Genomic DNA, 13,263 nt, shown 5'->3' with positions numbered 1-13,263 from the left:
TATGTAAATATTTATTTGCGATCTCCATGAAATGTGGAGATACAACATACTTTGTTCTTTAGTTTTTTTTTTTTTTTAATATTTCTTTATTGGTGTTTACATTATACAACACTCTTTCTTCTTTCACCTTTTAACATACAATTGACCCCCTTCAAATGTAAATATACAAACATTATAATGTTACATAATATTAACAAAGGTCATAAAAATCAATAGACAATACTAATACATACATCCTACACATACACAAAAAGCGCCTGCCTCCCTATTCCCCATCCCAACCCTTCTCCTACTCCATAGATTTACTCTACAATAGTCAGCTCTCCAGTACTCCTAGGTTCCTTGCCTTCTCTCTGATTTATAGGGTTATATTTTTACATCCTACGTACGTGCCTTCTATTGCCAGCTATTGAAGGCCCAGACTTTGTATCTAATCCCAATAGTAATCCTCATTAGAGGGGCACCCAGACAAGGAATACAACGTACCAATATAATATAATATAATATAGATAAAAAACAAAAGAGAAAAAGGGAGAAAAAAAAAAAAAAAAAAAAGGAATATAAATAGAGTGTTCTCATTTGTGTCTCTTTAAAATCTACAATTTTTTCCAATGTGAATTAGACATAATTAAATATATATACTTCTCTAAGAGTTGTGCTACATTAAATACACGGCCAAAAAAAAAAATAGTGCATACCAGCCGCTTCTACTACCACTCAAAAGGTGTATGTGACATTAATTAAATTTTTGCCCTCCTCCCCTTCCCTCCCCAATCCCTCCCCGACCCCCAAATTCTTATTCATATTTATTATCTAAATATGTACCCTGAATTCTTTAAGTATATATCTATTATCGTGTTTCTGAAGTGATTTACAAAAAAAAAAAAAAAAAAAAAAAAAAAAATTAAATTAATTTTATTTCAGCTAGGAGTCAGCTACATAAGATGCTTCTTTATAATATAACGAACGGAACCAGCTCCCCCAAACTAAATGAAATTTTTTAATATTATTCCTTAAAAGGTAAACCTCCCTCTCATGATTATAAAACCTATTAACCGTATTTATCCATTCCATTTTATCTGGTGCGGTCTTTGCCATCCAGGATCTGGCAATACACATTTTCGCTATTGAACCAAGGTTAATGACCAATTGCCCTAGCTCTGGAGGGTTCCCCATATTATACCAGATGCCCAATATCAGGGCTCTAGGCCTCATCTCACAATTCGAAAATCCCAATTCTAAAAGAATACCTATTATATCCTGCCAAAATTTCTGCACAAACTTACACTGCCACACTAGGTGCCAAAAATCACAGCCCCCCACTCTACATTTTGGACATGAATCCCCATTCTCCCGTGCGAATCGATTGATTTTTATAGGTGTATAGTAGATTCGATGGAGAATATTGTATTGTATTTGTTGCAACCTTACTGAGGCAGTTGCTAATCCAGGTACCTTAAGGGCCTTTTCCCAATCCTCTTGAGTTATTTCTGGAATATCTCTCTTCCATTTAGACCAAAGATCATCTAGCTGATCGTCTTGTGCTAGAGTGGAAATGAATTTATAGCACTTAGATATACTTTTTGTGGCATTTAATTTCTTTATGAACTTTTTTATTGGGTTATCTTTAATTAATGTAGAAGACTCCTGCATAAACTTTACCGTGGCACTTCTCATTTGCAAGTACCTAAAGAACATGCTATTAGGCACCTCAAACTCCTCCCTTAATCTTGAAAAAGGTTTGATTCTATTTTGATCTATTATATGCCCCATATTATTAATTCCGTATATTGACCATACAGCAGCACCCTGCTGTTTAGCTAATTCCACAAAGGAGTTCTTTAGTTTTAAATCCAACAAAGCATCTATTAAAAATGATTAATTAAACAAGGGTTGTGGAGCTATACCACTCACTTTATGTCATCATGTAATATAGACACCAAAGCATACTGGATACAGAAACTGACAGGAAAATCAGCTAGAAGGATGCATTTTATTTTGTTTGCTTTTATTTTTACAAAAAGTTTTACTTATAAATATTTGAAACAAATAAAATATCACAAAGAAGAGTATTTACCCTGGGACCCAATATATTAGGTAACCAGCGATAACTTCTCTTTACCACAGAACTATTGCTGAACAATGGAAACGGTCATAGAAGAGGTCTGTGAATTGCTCCTCATGTCACTTGCTTGTGCAGGAAGTATCTTTATACATTTTATATATGCCCTTCTGCAATTCCTGCTCCTTTGTGGGCATGTCACATTCTCTGTGGAAGTGTATAATATTTTGTCAGTCGTTTGACACCTTAGTCACTAAAGTCTGAGCTGTTGATCTGAGCCTTGTTGGTTGGTGTCATATGTATAGCAACCAGTCCTACTGCTAAAACATAGGTTTTAATTTTTTCTTCTTTGCTTTCAAAACTGGGGGCAGCGATATCTTAAAGGCAGTCCTGTTAAGAGAAGAAATGTTTTAGTAGTTAATATAAACCATACTTTGATACGTGACATACAGAAGACACAAAGTATCCAATACTTACTCGCAGGTAGTGCAGATGGGACTGAAATTGCAGAATACTTAAAAACAGAAATACGAGCTTAGTTAGATGCATTTAAAATGTCATTTATTTTAATTATTAGAATTGTGGATTTGAATGTCTATTAAACAACTTGAACACAAGAAGCTGAAGTGTCCTCAGGCTACGTCTTCTTCTTCTAACAAATTGCATGCTTTGTCTTGAGATGTAAAACAACTACAACACCATACATGACTATCCATAGCATTGCCAGGCTGTTCTAGGTTTATATAATACACAATTAGCTTATACAAAACACACATCACTGCAAAAGAACACACATCACTGCTAAACAACACACATCACTACTAAAGAACACACATCACTGCTAAAGAACAGCTGACCTCTCACCGCTAAGAAGAGGAGAGCAATAAATAGACACTGCTACAAAACAAATGTCTGAGCAGGCAAATGTGGCCCTGATTCAGAGCCGCATACAGTGCTGCTGTTTATGTAGTAGAGCAATCATTTGCAACTGTGCATGCACTAAAATCTGTAAGAACCCCTACGGCGCATGGACGCACCAATATGGGGTTGTGATATGTTTAGACAGTATCACAAATGTAATGGACGGTGACTGAGAGATGGCTAATAACATGCACAAAATGGTTGTGTTAAAGGTGTGTCACACATGTATCAATGCAAGCGGCTGCGTTCCGAGGAGCACATCTCTAGGCATAGGAGGCTGTAGACAGATGCAGGAACTGGGACAGCCACCGGGCTTGTGTAAGTTACAATGGTGTGATTGTTGGTGGCGTACAAGCACACGTCACGTGTGTATGGAAGCTGAAAGTCCTTGCACATTTGGTGAACGGATGTACAAAAAGGACTTGTAGACGGGCATCTGCCACACTACTGCAGAATTGGGCCCTACATTTATAGGTCTACAGTACATGTGTATTTTAAGCCTATACACAAAAATAAAGACCGCATTTGAAAAGTGAAAATGAGTGCATGGGACACTGGTCTGTCATAAAGATAAGAGACTTGCAAAAAAAATCATAAGCAAGCCGTACTCTTCCATTCCTTACTTGATAAACAAACGGAACAAACATAACCAATTTCAATCAGGTTCCGATGGCAGAAACACGCTGCCCGGTAATCCACATGAACGGGGGGCGGCAGATTCAGCTGGGACCTCTGATCCGTATCAGGAAGAAAAACCCACTGTTCCATAAAGGACACATTTGTTACAGATGATACCATGTTATATTTGTACAAAGCAAACTAAATTACTAAAAGAAATGTAACAATGTCCAAATATTCTTCTAAAATGTACAATACATTAAACAACTACCTTGATCTTAAATTAGACAGCATTTGAATAAATACATTTTTTTTTTAGAAATTAGAGTAGCAACAAAAATCTCCCCTCTTGGACGACATGTACTAAGCCTTGTAAAGTGATAAAATAGAGAGTTATAAACCACCAACCAATCAGCTAATTTTTTGATGAGATTGGCCAAAAACCTTCTTCCCTCGGTAAGAGCATTGAAGATGGAACGTGGATGGGTCTTTCAGCATGACAATGACCCCAAACACACCGCCCGGCTCCGTAAGAAGCATTTCAAGGGCCTGGATTGGCCTAACCAGTCCCCTGACCTCAACCCAATCTGTGGAGGGAGTTGAAAATCTGTGTTGCCCCGCGACAGCACCAAAACATGACAGATCTAGAGAAGATCAGCATGGAAGAGTGGGCAACTTGCCTGCTACAGTGTGTGCAAACCTGGTCAAGAACTACAGGGAAGGTTTGAACTCTGTAATTGCCAACTCCTTGCTGCTAGGTCACAGGCTGTGGTTATATTTCAAAGTATTGATTTTAACTATTTGATTGTCCAAATATTTATTTTCTGCAAGAATACACAAATACATTGTTTAAAAAATCATACAATGTGATTTCCTGTTTTATTTTCCCACATTCTGTCTCTCACAGTTTAAGTGTACCTACAGTATGATGGAAATGACAGACCTCTCATCATTTTTAAGCCCCACTGTATACATGAAATATCTTACCAACAAGTATTGCAGCAAAGAATTGACTTGGGGTATTTTCAGGTAAATCCCACCAGTTATGTCGCATGCCTGTAAGTACAGAGAGAGCTGGTATGTACACTACAATCTTAGAAACATAGAAACATAGAATTTGACGGCAGATAAGAACCACTTGGCCCATCTAGTCTGCCCCTTTTTTTAAACATGTTACCTCAAACCATATTTGATCCTTATTTTTTTGTAAGGATATCAATATGCTTATCCCAAGCATGTTTAAATTGTACTACTGTATTTGCGTCTACCACCTCTGTTGGGAGGCTATTCCACTTATCTACTACTCTTTCTGTGAAAAAAATTCTTCCTCACATTTCCCCTGAATCTTCCTCCCTCTAGTTTCAGTGCATGTTCTCGTGTTCTGTTGCTCCTCTTCCTGTGAAGAATGTCTCCCACCTGTACCTTGTTAAAGCCCTTGATATATTTGAAAGTTTCTATCATGTCCCCCCTTTCCCTTCTCTGCTCTAAAGTATACATATTAAGATCTTTTAGTCTTTCCTGGTACGTTTTGTGATGTAGGCCATGCACCATTTTAGTTGCTCTTCTTTGTACAGTCTCTAATGTATTTATATCCTTCTGGAGATATGGCCTCCAGAACTGAACACAATACTCTAGGTGAGGTCGTACCAATGACCTATACAGTGGCATTATTACTTCTTTCTTTCTACTGCTGATACCTCTCCCTATGCAACCAAGCATCTGACTTGCCTTCATTATTGCTTTGTTACATTGCCTACCTGCTTTTAAGTCCCCTGAAATAGTGACACCTAGATCCCTCTCTTCCTCAGTAGTTTCCATTATAGTGCCATTTATACTATATTGAGTCTTTGGATTTCTGAGACCCAAGTGCATGATTTTGCATTTGTTGGCATTAAACTGTAGTTGCCATTCTCTTGACCATTTCTCTAATCTGCCTAGATCCTCAATCATTTGTTTTACCCCTCCTGGTGTGTCTACCCTGTTGCATACCTTTGTGTCATCTGCAAAAAGGCACATTTTACCCTCAATTCCATTTGCAATATCACCAATAAAGATATTAAAAAGCACCGGTCCAAGTACAGATCCCTGGGGTACTCCACTTGTAACCTTTCCCTCCTTTGACTGTACTCCGTTTACTACAACTCTCTGTTTTCTGTCCTGCAACCACGCTCTTATCCATTCAACTATCTTAGAATCCAATCCCAAGCTTTCAAGTTTATTTAACAGTCTGCGATGTGGGACAGTGTCAAAAGCTTTACTAAAGTCTAGATAAGCTACATCTACAGCCCCACCTTGATCTATTACTTTAGTCACCCAGTCTAAAAAGTCAATAAGATTTGTTTGACATGATCTTCCCCCAGTAAACCCATGCTGTTTTGGATCCTGTAAATTGCTGGTTTTGAGATATTCTACAACTATTCTTGTTCTCTTTTGTCTTTGGATAAGAGACACTTAGCAGCTACACCGTAAACTCACATATATATGATACTTTAATTGTGTAAATATAAAGATTGTGTAAATGCACCATAGATCCATGCTCTCCGCTAGGGAACAATTAGAATTTTCCTGAACTCCGCAAATTGAAGGGTTGCTCGGGTTGGTATGCTTTGGGGATATCCTCTATATGACAACTTTATCAAGAAGGGATTCTCCATACGTTTGAATATCTACCCTCCTCTTAAGAGTTGAGGAGCCAGCCTACAACCTTTTCATACCCTGGTACATAATATGCCTACAAGGGCGCAAATGACAGGACAGGTGGCGGATGAAGATGGTGCAGCTCTCCAGCGCCCTCACTGCCGCCGGAGAGCTGCGTCATCTGCACCCGCTGTCTGACCTGTCATCTGCGCCCGCCGCCTGTGTGGATCCCCGGCCTGCACCGAGGACCAGCAACCGGGGTGAGTACTCCCGATGTCCCGCCGCCATCAAGCCACCTGCCCGCCTCCTTCCTCCTTCACACACCAGAAAATGCAGGGACTTTTCTGGTGTGAAAGGGGCCAACCCGGGAATGGCCCGGCATGATCCCTAGGCCATATTCCCGGGTGGATCCCTGCATATTCCCGGTGCCCCCAGATTTCTCCTTTTTGGGCTGTTTCAGGGACACTGTTATCCAGCTCCCGCAGTTTCCACCTCAGTTTTTTTACAGCGAGGTGGAAACAGCGTGTGCAGCCGCCAAAACGGCGAGGCTTGCGGCTAAATGCAGCGAGCTCCCTGCAGTAGCTGCAAACCTCGCCATTCTAAGGAATCCTCGCCGTCCTCTGACAGTGAGGATTCCCTCGGAACGTTGTATAGGGCGAGCGGCTGGCGTGAGGGTAAATGGCGGGGATGTCTTGTTTTCGGTGATCCTTGCAGAAAACGAGCCACCCTCGCCAGCAGCATTGAATACGGCCCCATATGTTTTTGTTTTACTGCTCGACACTGAACTGTATTTGTGATGTATTATGTTTTCAGCACACTATACCTTAACCTTGTTTGCTTTTGTTTTTCTTAGTTTTGGATATATGTTTTACAGGTTGAGTATCCAAATAATTTCAAAAACCATACATTCCACATATATTGAAATGTATGTGTTCACCTTCAAATCTGGTTGTCCCATTGTCCTGTCCAACCAAATCATGCTACGGTTGGACCCGGCGGCTGCAGTGCCGCCACATATTTACAGACTCCTTTCGGCCAAGTGTGTCCCCCTGAACAAGACCCGCTTGGCCCATATGTGTTATCCCAGCAAAAATCCTTTCACTGAGGCACTTTCAGACCAATGTGCCTCTCTCTGTGGTGTGAGTGAGGGTCTCAAGGGTCCCATTTGCATGTGAAGTAACCAGGGGTGGTGTACATGCCTCCTTTAGTACCATTATTGATTTAATGATGGAGGTTTATATGCAACTGGCAGCTCGAAGGGGACTCTCAAATATTTCACTTGCAGGGCCTGGTGCTGCAGATGAGCACACAGAATCTCTGGGTTTAGCAAGCTGGCCTACTTAATGTGGCCTACTTAAACACAGATGTGTTTGGATGAGCCAGCCTGGGCTCATGATGTGCTTTCTACAAAGTCTGTTTCAAATCTCATCTTCTTTGAGTATGATAGATGCTAGATCTGTCATGGGAACACGAGGCATAGAAATGCAAGGTTGCCCCCAGGAGAAGCTGGTGGAGAATTCTGAACCCAATTATTAATTTAGTATAGGCAAGACATTTTTTGACAGTCAGAAGACTGTAAGAAGAAGTTGCCACATTTCCATCTTCTGCTTGCTTGATATAGGGCAAACCTCCCAAAACTGGAGTTTTCTGAGGTTTATCGAATGCTAGCATTAATAAATCCTGTTTCAAAAGAGGGACATTTTTTTAAATTAAAATTAGGTTTCCTAGATTCCACCAGATATCCCCTACATTTATTATTAGAAGATCCCCCCCAAATTTTAATTCTATTTTATCGAAGAAATACCATGAGGATAGACCAGGGGTTCTTAAACTATTTTGCTCTGGGAAGCTGTCAGACAATAAAAATGAAAGGGAGGCAGTAGGTGATGAGGGAACGGAAAAGGGTGAAAGAGGGATGGAAGAGGGAAGCAGTGGGTGTTTACTTAATGAATTATCCCCTGTCCCCCCTCCACAGATAGATTAGCCTGATGGCCAGCAACATGGAGTCGTGACCCCATGCTGAGGTGCGCAGGACCCACTTTGGGGTTGGGACCCACAGTTTGAGAACCACTGGAATAAACAAATTACATTGCACAGTAGGCAAACAAGCTATGAAACAGAAAACAACTATGATGTTAACAATGGATAACATCTCTCTGAAGCTCCTAGACATTGTATACAGAAAGAGGATGGGAAATGGGAACTTCAATAATGCCTTTGTTTTAATGCATGCTGTGATATAGCCATGTGCATGAAACAGGATGACGCCAATGACCAAAAATGCACAAGGCCAATTATGCATAAGAAAGGTTGAGCGATACAAGGAGAGAACATATCAGATGTGGAGAAGAAAAAAAAAAGTGAGAAGGGGAAAGAAGGGCAAAAAAAGGACAAGAACAGAGAAATTGGCATTATATTCCATTTTAAAAACCAAACAAACCTTATTTAACAGCTTTGGACGGGAGGGAGGATTAGGCTGTTTACAAGCTTTGGCTAGCTGAAACTGAGCCGCAAGGTAGAGAATCAATTTTTAGTAGATTTAGATGACAGCAATTAGCCAGGGTGAAGGTAGAATTAGGACTGTCACTGAGCTGAAGTTAATATAAGCTATTATTAAAGCCATGACAACTTGAATACAGTAGTACTCCCTAGCTAGAACAATGACCTAATGAAATCTCTACTGGGTCACATGGCGACATTACTGGGAATTCCTTTGAGAATGCATTAATCACTCCATTGTTAGACAATGATCTATACTGTGCATGCAGTGACTGCCACTGACAGCTCCACTTATCCTTAGTGACATTTCTAAATCATTTCTGGTATGGCACTTCTATATTTGATTTTTATCAAAACTATTTTCAAAATAGGTGAAGGAAACACTTAAGGCCCCCATACACTATGCGATTTTGGTCCGATTTCATCCGATTTCGGCACTTGGTGCCGATTATCGGATGAAATCGGCCCAAAATCGTATGTGTGTGATATCTGATCCGATCCGATGCGCGGTCCCGTGCGCATCGGACCGGATCAGGGAGGTCGGACGGTCTGTACATACGATCACGTCCGACCTCCCTGTATGCATATGCCTGCCACCTGACAGGCATATGCATGCAGACACCGGGCGGGCAGCGGGTCCCTGAGCACCGGCTGACTGACCTGGCCGGGCGGTGGTGCGTGCGGGCAGCGGCCAGCGGTGGTGGGGGCGGGCGGCGGGTGCGGTGAGCGCTGCTGACCTGGCCGGGCAGTGTACTTACACATAGCAGCAGCGGGGACGGGCAGCGCAGTGGCGGCTATTATATTTTTAAAATACTTGTCAAATGACCGGCCGCTCTCTGATTGGCTGAGAGCTCTCCGGCCAATCAGAGAGCGGCCGGTCATTTGACAAGTATTTTCAAAATATAATAGCCGCCACTGCGCTGCCCGTCCCCGCTGCTGCTATGTAAGTAAGTACACTGCCCGGCCAGGTCAGCAGCGCTCACCGCACCCGCCGCCCGCCCCCACCACCGCTGGCCGCCCCCACCACCACCGCTGGCCGCCCCCACCACCGCAGCCGCCGCTGCCCGCTGCCGCCGCCCGCCCCCACCACCGCTGGCCGCCCCCACCACCACCGCTGGCCGCCCCCGCCGCCGCTGCCCGCCCCCACTACTCCTCACCGCCCTGTAGCTCCCCGGGTTTTTTTTAACATGGGATAAATCGCTTGCGATTTATCCCATGTAAAAAATGGCACATCAAGTGCCAAATTGTATGTGAGCCTCCCGGGGAGCTGCCGGGCGGCTCGCAGGTAAATTGGGTCCGACTTGTCCCTAGGACATATCGGCCTAATGTATGGGGGCCTTTACTGTATGTCAACTTCTGTATGATGAGCACAGTTTATGACACATCAGTATGCTAGCCATAGCTCATTTATACCTAATACTTGGCAGAAATAGTGTACCTGCTGCAGAAGTCCTGAATCTGAGTCCAGTACACAGGCGTCAATGAGAATGTTCTGGAGAATAATACAAATAGAAAAAAATACAGTTACTTCAATTGGCTTTTTATAGAAGATGATTGGGAGTGTGCTTTATACACTGGTTTCTGTATTGTTTTTATCCAAAAAAGACAAGGGCAACACCCCCAGTGACCATGATGACTTGGTATCCATATGGAAGACAGATAGTCAACATGTCATCATAGGGCAGTACGGATGGTGTAATGGTTAGCATTACTGCCTCACAGCGCTGAGGTCATGGGCTCAATACCCACCATAGCCCTAACTGTGCGGAGTTTGTATATTCTCCCTGTGTATGCTGTGGGTTTACTCCGGTTTCCTCCCACAATCCAAAAATATACTGGTAGGTCAATTGGCTTCTAACAAAAATTAACCTGTGTGTGTGTGTACATGTGGTAGGGAATATAGATTGTAAGCTCCACTGGGGCAGGGACTGATGTGAATGTTCAACTATACTCTGTAAAGCGCTGCGTAATATGTGTGTGCTATATAAGAAAATGTAAATAAATAAATAAATAAATAAATAATGTCCACACCAGGTGGTCAACAGTCAATAGGTAAACCGGTTGAAACGCACTTCGGTCGACAGTGTGAAAAGATCGACATACCAATATCCAATTATGCTTTTTTCATGATTTTTAGAGTTAGGGATTGGCTGCTGTGAGGGGAAAGGGGTTGGTCTGCTGGAGGGGACAGCCAGAGTTAGGCACTTGGTGAAGGGTTAAGGTGGCCATACACATGCAGATTTATCTTCAGATCTGTCTGGTTGGAGCAGACACATGGTTATGGATAAGAGCAAATGACAGTTGACCATTTGCTTGGAAATGCTGGAAAACTGACAAACTGTCACTCAGATATTACCAGGTTTTTGTTCCAACCAGCCAGATCTGAAGATAAATCTTACTAGTGTATGGGTACCTTTAGGATGAAGAAGAGAAGGGCTGGGTTGGGCAAGTTCTCAGGTTAAAATAACATAAAAAATATGACTACCTTTGTGTTAACAATTTGCATGTAGACCCTGTCGACTCCTTGTATGTCTATCATCTGGTGTTTACCTATTGTCTATCTACACAGTTGATGTTGATTTTAAGACACAACTGATAGATTATGAGACACCTAATATACAAAATAAAATACCTGTTTTTGTGCAGCAAAAATGACGTTCATAAAGTTCATATACTGTAAGGCACTATCTTCTGCAGCCTTAATGACCTAAGACAAAACCAGCACGTGTCAATGGAAAATAGAGACAAAATGGTGTTCTATAAATCTATACAAACAAAAGCCATTCTTACCAGTATCCGGGACTTCACTTCCTGCCCAGCTGGTAGAAAATAAAATGGAGATTACGTTTGTAGTAAGACTAAATGGCAATATCGATAACAAGGAACAGTGATGCGTAATCCATAAATACCTTTCGTTTCTTTGTTTATCCTATTAATATCTGGAATAGTTGTTATAAGAAAAAGTTTACTAAATTATAAACAAATTTCCTAAATAAATAATATGTCCATGTATTAGTTTTATTAAATTGTCCAGCAAAGTACATAAAGATATACAGGCACAGACACAAGTAGCTGTAACATTGTCAGTAACTGGCCAGGGTAATCTGAGAAAATGTTATAAGAAAAATGGGATGTTAGTATGTATTATTTTTTTATTAATAACATTTTTATGGTGCCACAAGGGTTCTGCCATGACTAACAGAATAAAATGAGTAAAAACAAGAAAACGACTTACAGTACAAGGCAATTTAGAACGAGTACATAATAAATAAAGATTGTTGCATCATGGATGGTGTAATGGTTAGAGGTCATGGGTTAGATTCCCACCATGGCCCTAACTGTGCGGAGTTTGTATATTCTCCCTGTACTTGTGTGGGTTTTCTTCCGGATACTCCTGTTTCCTCCCACAATCCAAAAATATACTGGTTGGTTAATTTGTTTCCAACAAAATTAACCCTAGAATGTCTACGTGTAAATGTACATATGGTAGGGAATATAGGGGCAGATGTATTAAGCCTGTAGAATAGATTCTACAAGCTTAATACATATGTCCCATAGATTGTAAGCTCCACTGGGGCAGGAACTGAGGTGAATGTTCATATATTCTCTGTAAAGCGCTGCGGAATATGTATGCACTATATAAGACACTGTTAATTAATAAATAAATAAAATCAGGGAACAGGACAATTAAATAATTATTTGGGTGGTAGAGACCAAGGGTTAGGTGCCAGACAATAAACAGCTACCTTACAGGGGGTGAGAGACCCTGTTAAGGTACCAGTTATTGTCTGGCCAGACTAGAAACATCAATAGATGAGCATATGCACTAATATACATCATCTTCATCTGACCATTGCTAACAAGAGTAGCCAATTGTATTAGTACAAACAAGAAATTATGCATGCATAACATTACAAAAAAGGACACACTGTAAAAACTGCCATATGCATATTATAACAATGGCTGATAAAGCATAATGGAATTTTCTTTTGTATGTTTTTGTTGTATGGTGTATTATTTAAAGAAAACTGGTCAGACAGCTATTTTTTATTAAATACTAAGGGGGGTATTCAATCCCGGGTCACGACTGCCGATCTGGCCCGTCAGCCGTGACCCTGGCCTGTTTTCGTTTTGTTCGACCGCAGATCGCCAGGCGCGATTCAATGTCCCACTTTGCGATCGGCGAAAAGGGGGCGTGTCTGTGTAAACGCCCGTGGATTGTCGATAATCGGCCGCGATCTCGACAATTCACAGCCGAAATCGACAAAACGGGCCCGACTTCTTTTAAAGTCGGACCCATTCTGTTAATCTGCCTCTTCAATGCTGTCGGGAAAGACAGCATTGAATAGGCGTTCACCACTATTTCCCGCGTCGTAAATAGTGGCCCAGATTGAATACCCCCCCCTAAATAGAATTACTATTAAATCCTGTGCGCAGTATTATCATTCTTTCCTGTTTTCATTTGTGGGGTTGAGCACCCCGGAATATCACAGCGGCACGGGATTGTAGTTACTAATATTGCCATA

At 41.4% G+C, this 13,263-nt stretch overlaps 1 protein-coding gene across 2 annotated transcripts in view; it reads right to left on the bottom strand.

Moving 5' to 3' along the window:
* Positions 1-1,974: 1,974 nt before the first annotated feature.
* GTF2H3 (general transcription factor IIH subunit 3) overlaps positions 1,975-13,263 on the bottom strand; it is a 25,304-nt gene continuing 14,015 nt past the window's right edge. Inside the window, exons 6-13 of one of the 2 annotated variants that reach the window (XM_083151296.1) lie at positions 11,647-11,676; positions 11,528-11,556; positions 11,370-11,444; positions 10,176-10,229; positions 4,589-4,657; positions 3,607-3,742; positions 2,540-2,576; positions 1,975-2,452 (exon numbers count right to left, since the gene is read on the bottom strand). In XM_083151296.1, the coding sequence (XP_083007422.1) occupies positions 2,383-2,452; positions 2,540-2,576; positions 3,607-3,742; positions 4,589-4,657; positions 10,176-10,229; positions 11,370-11,444; positions 11,528-11,556; positions 11,647-11,676 (500 nt within the window). In that variant the 3' untranslated portion in view covers positions 1,975-2,382. The remainder of the gene's footprint in view (positions 2,453-2,539; positions 2,577-3,606; positions 3,743-4,588; positions 4,658-10,175; positions 10,230-11,369; positions 11,445-11,527; positions 11,557-11,646; positions 11,677-13,263) is intronic. The other variant, XM_083151297.1, reaches the window with a different exon arrangement.

Source organism: Crinia signifera, chromosome 1, assembly GCF_055691185.1.
Source record: "Crinia signifera chromosome 1, ASM5569118v1, whole genome shotgun sequence".
In the NCBI taxonomy this organism is placed as follows: Eukaryota; Metazoa; Chordata; class Amphibia; order Anura; family Myobatrachidae; genus Crinia; species Crinia signifera.
This window is presented reverse-complemented; position numbering and strand designations above follow the sequence as displayed.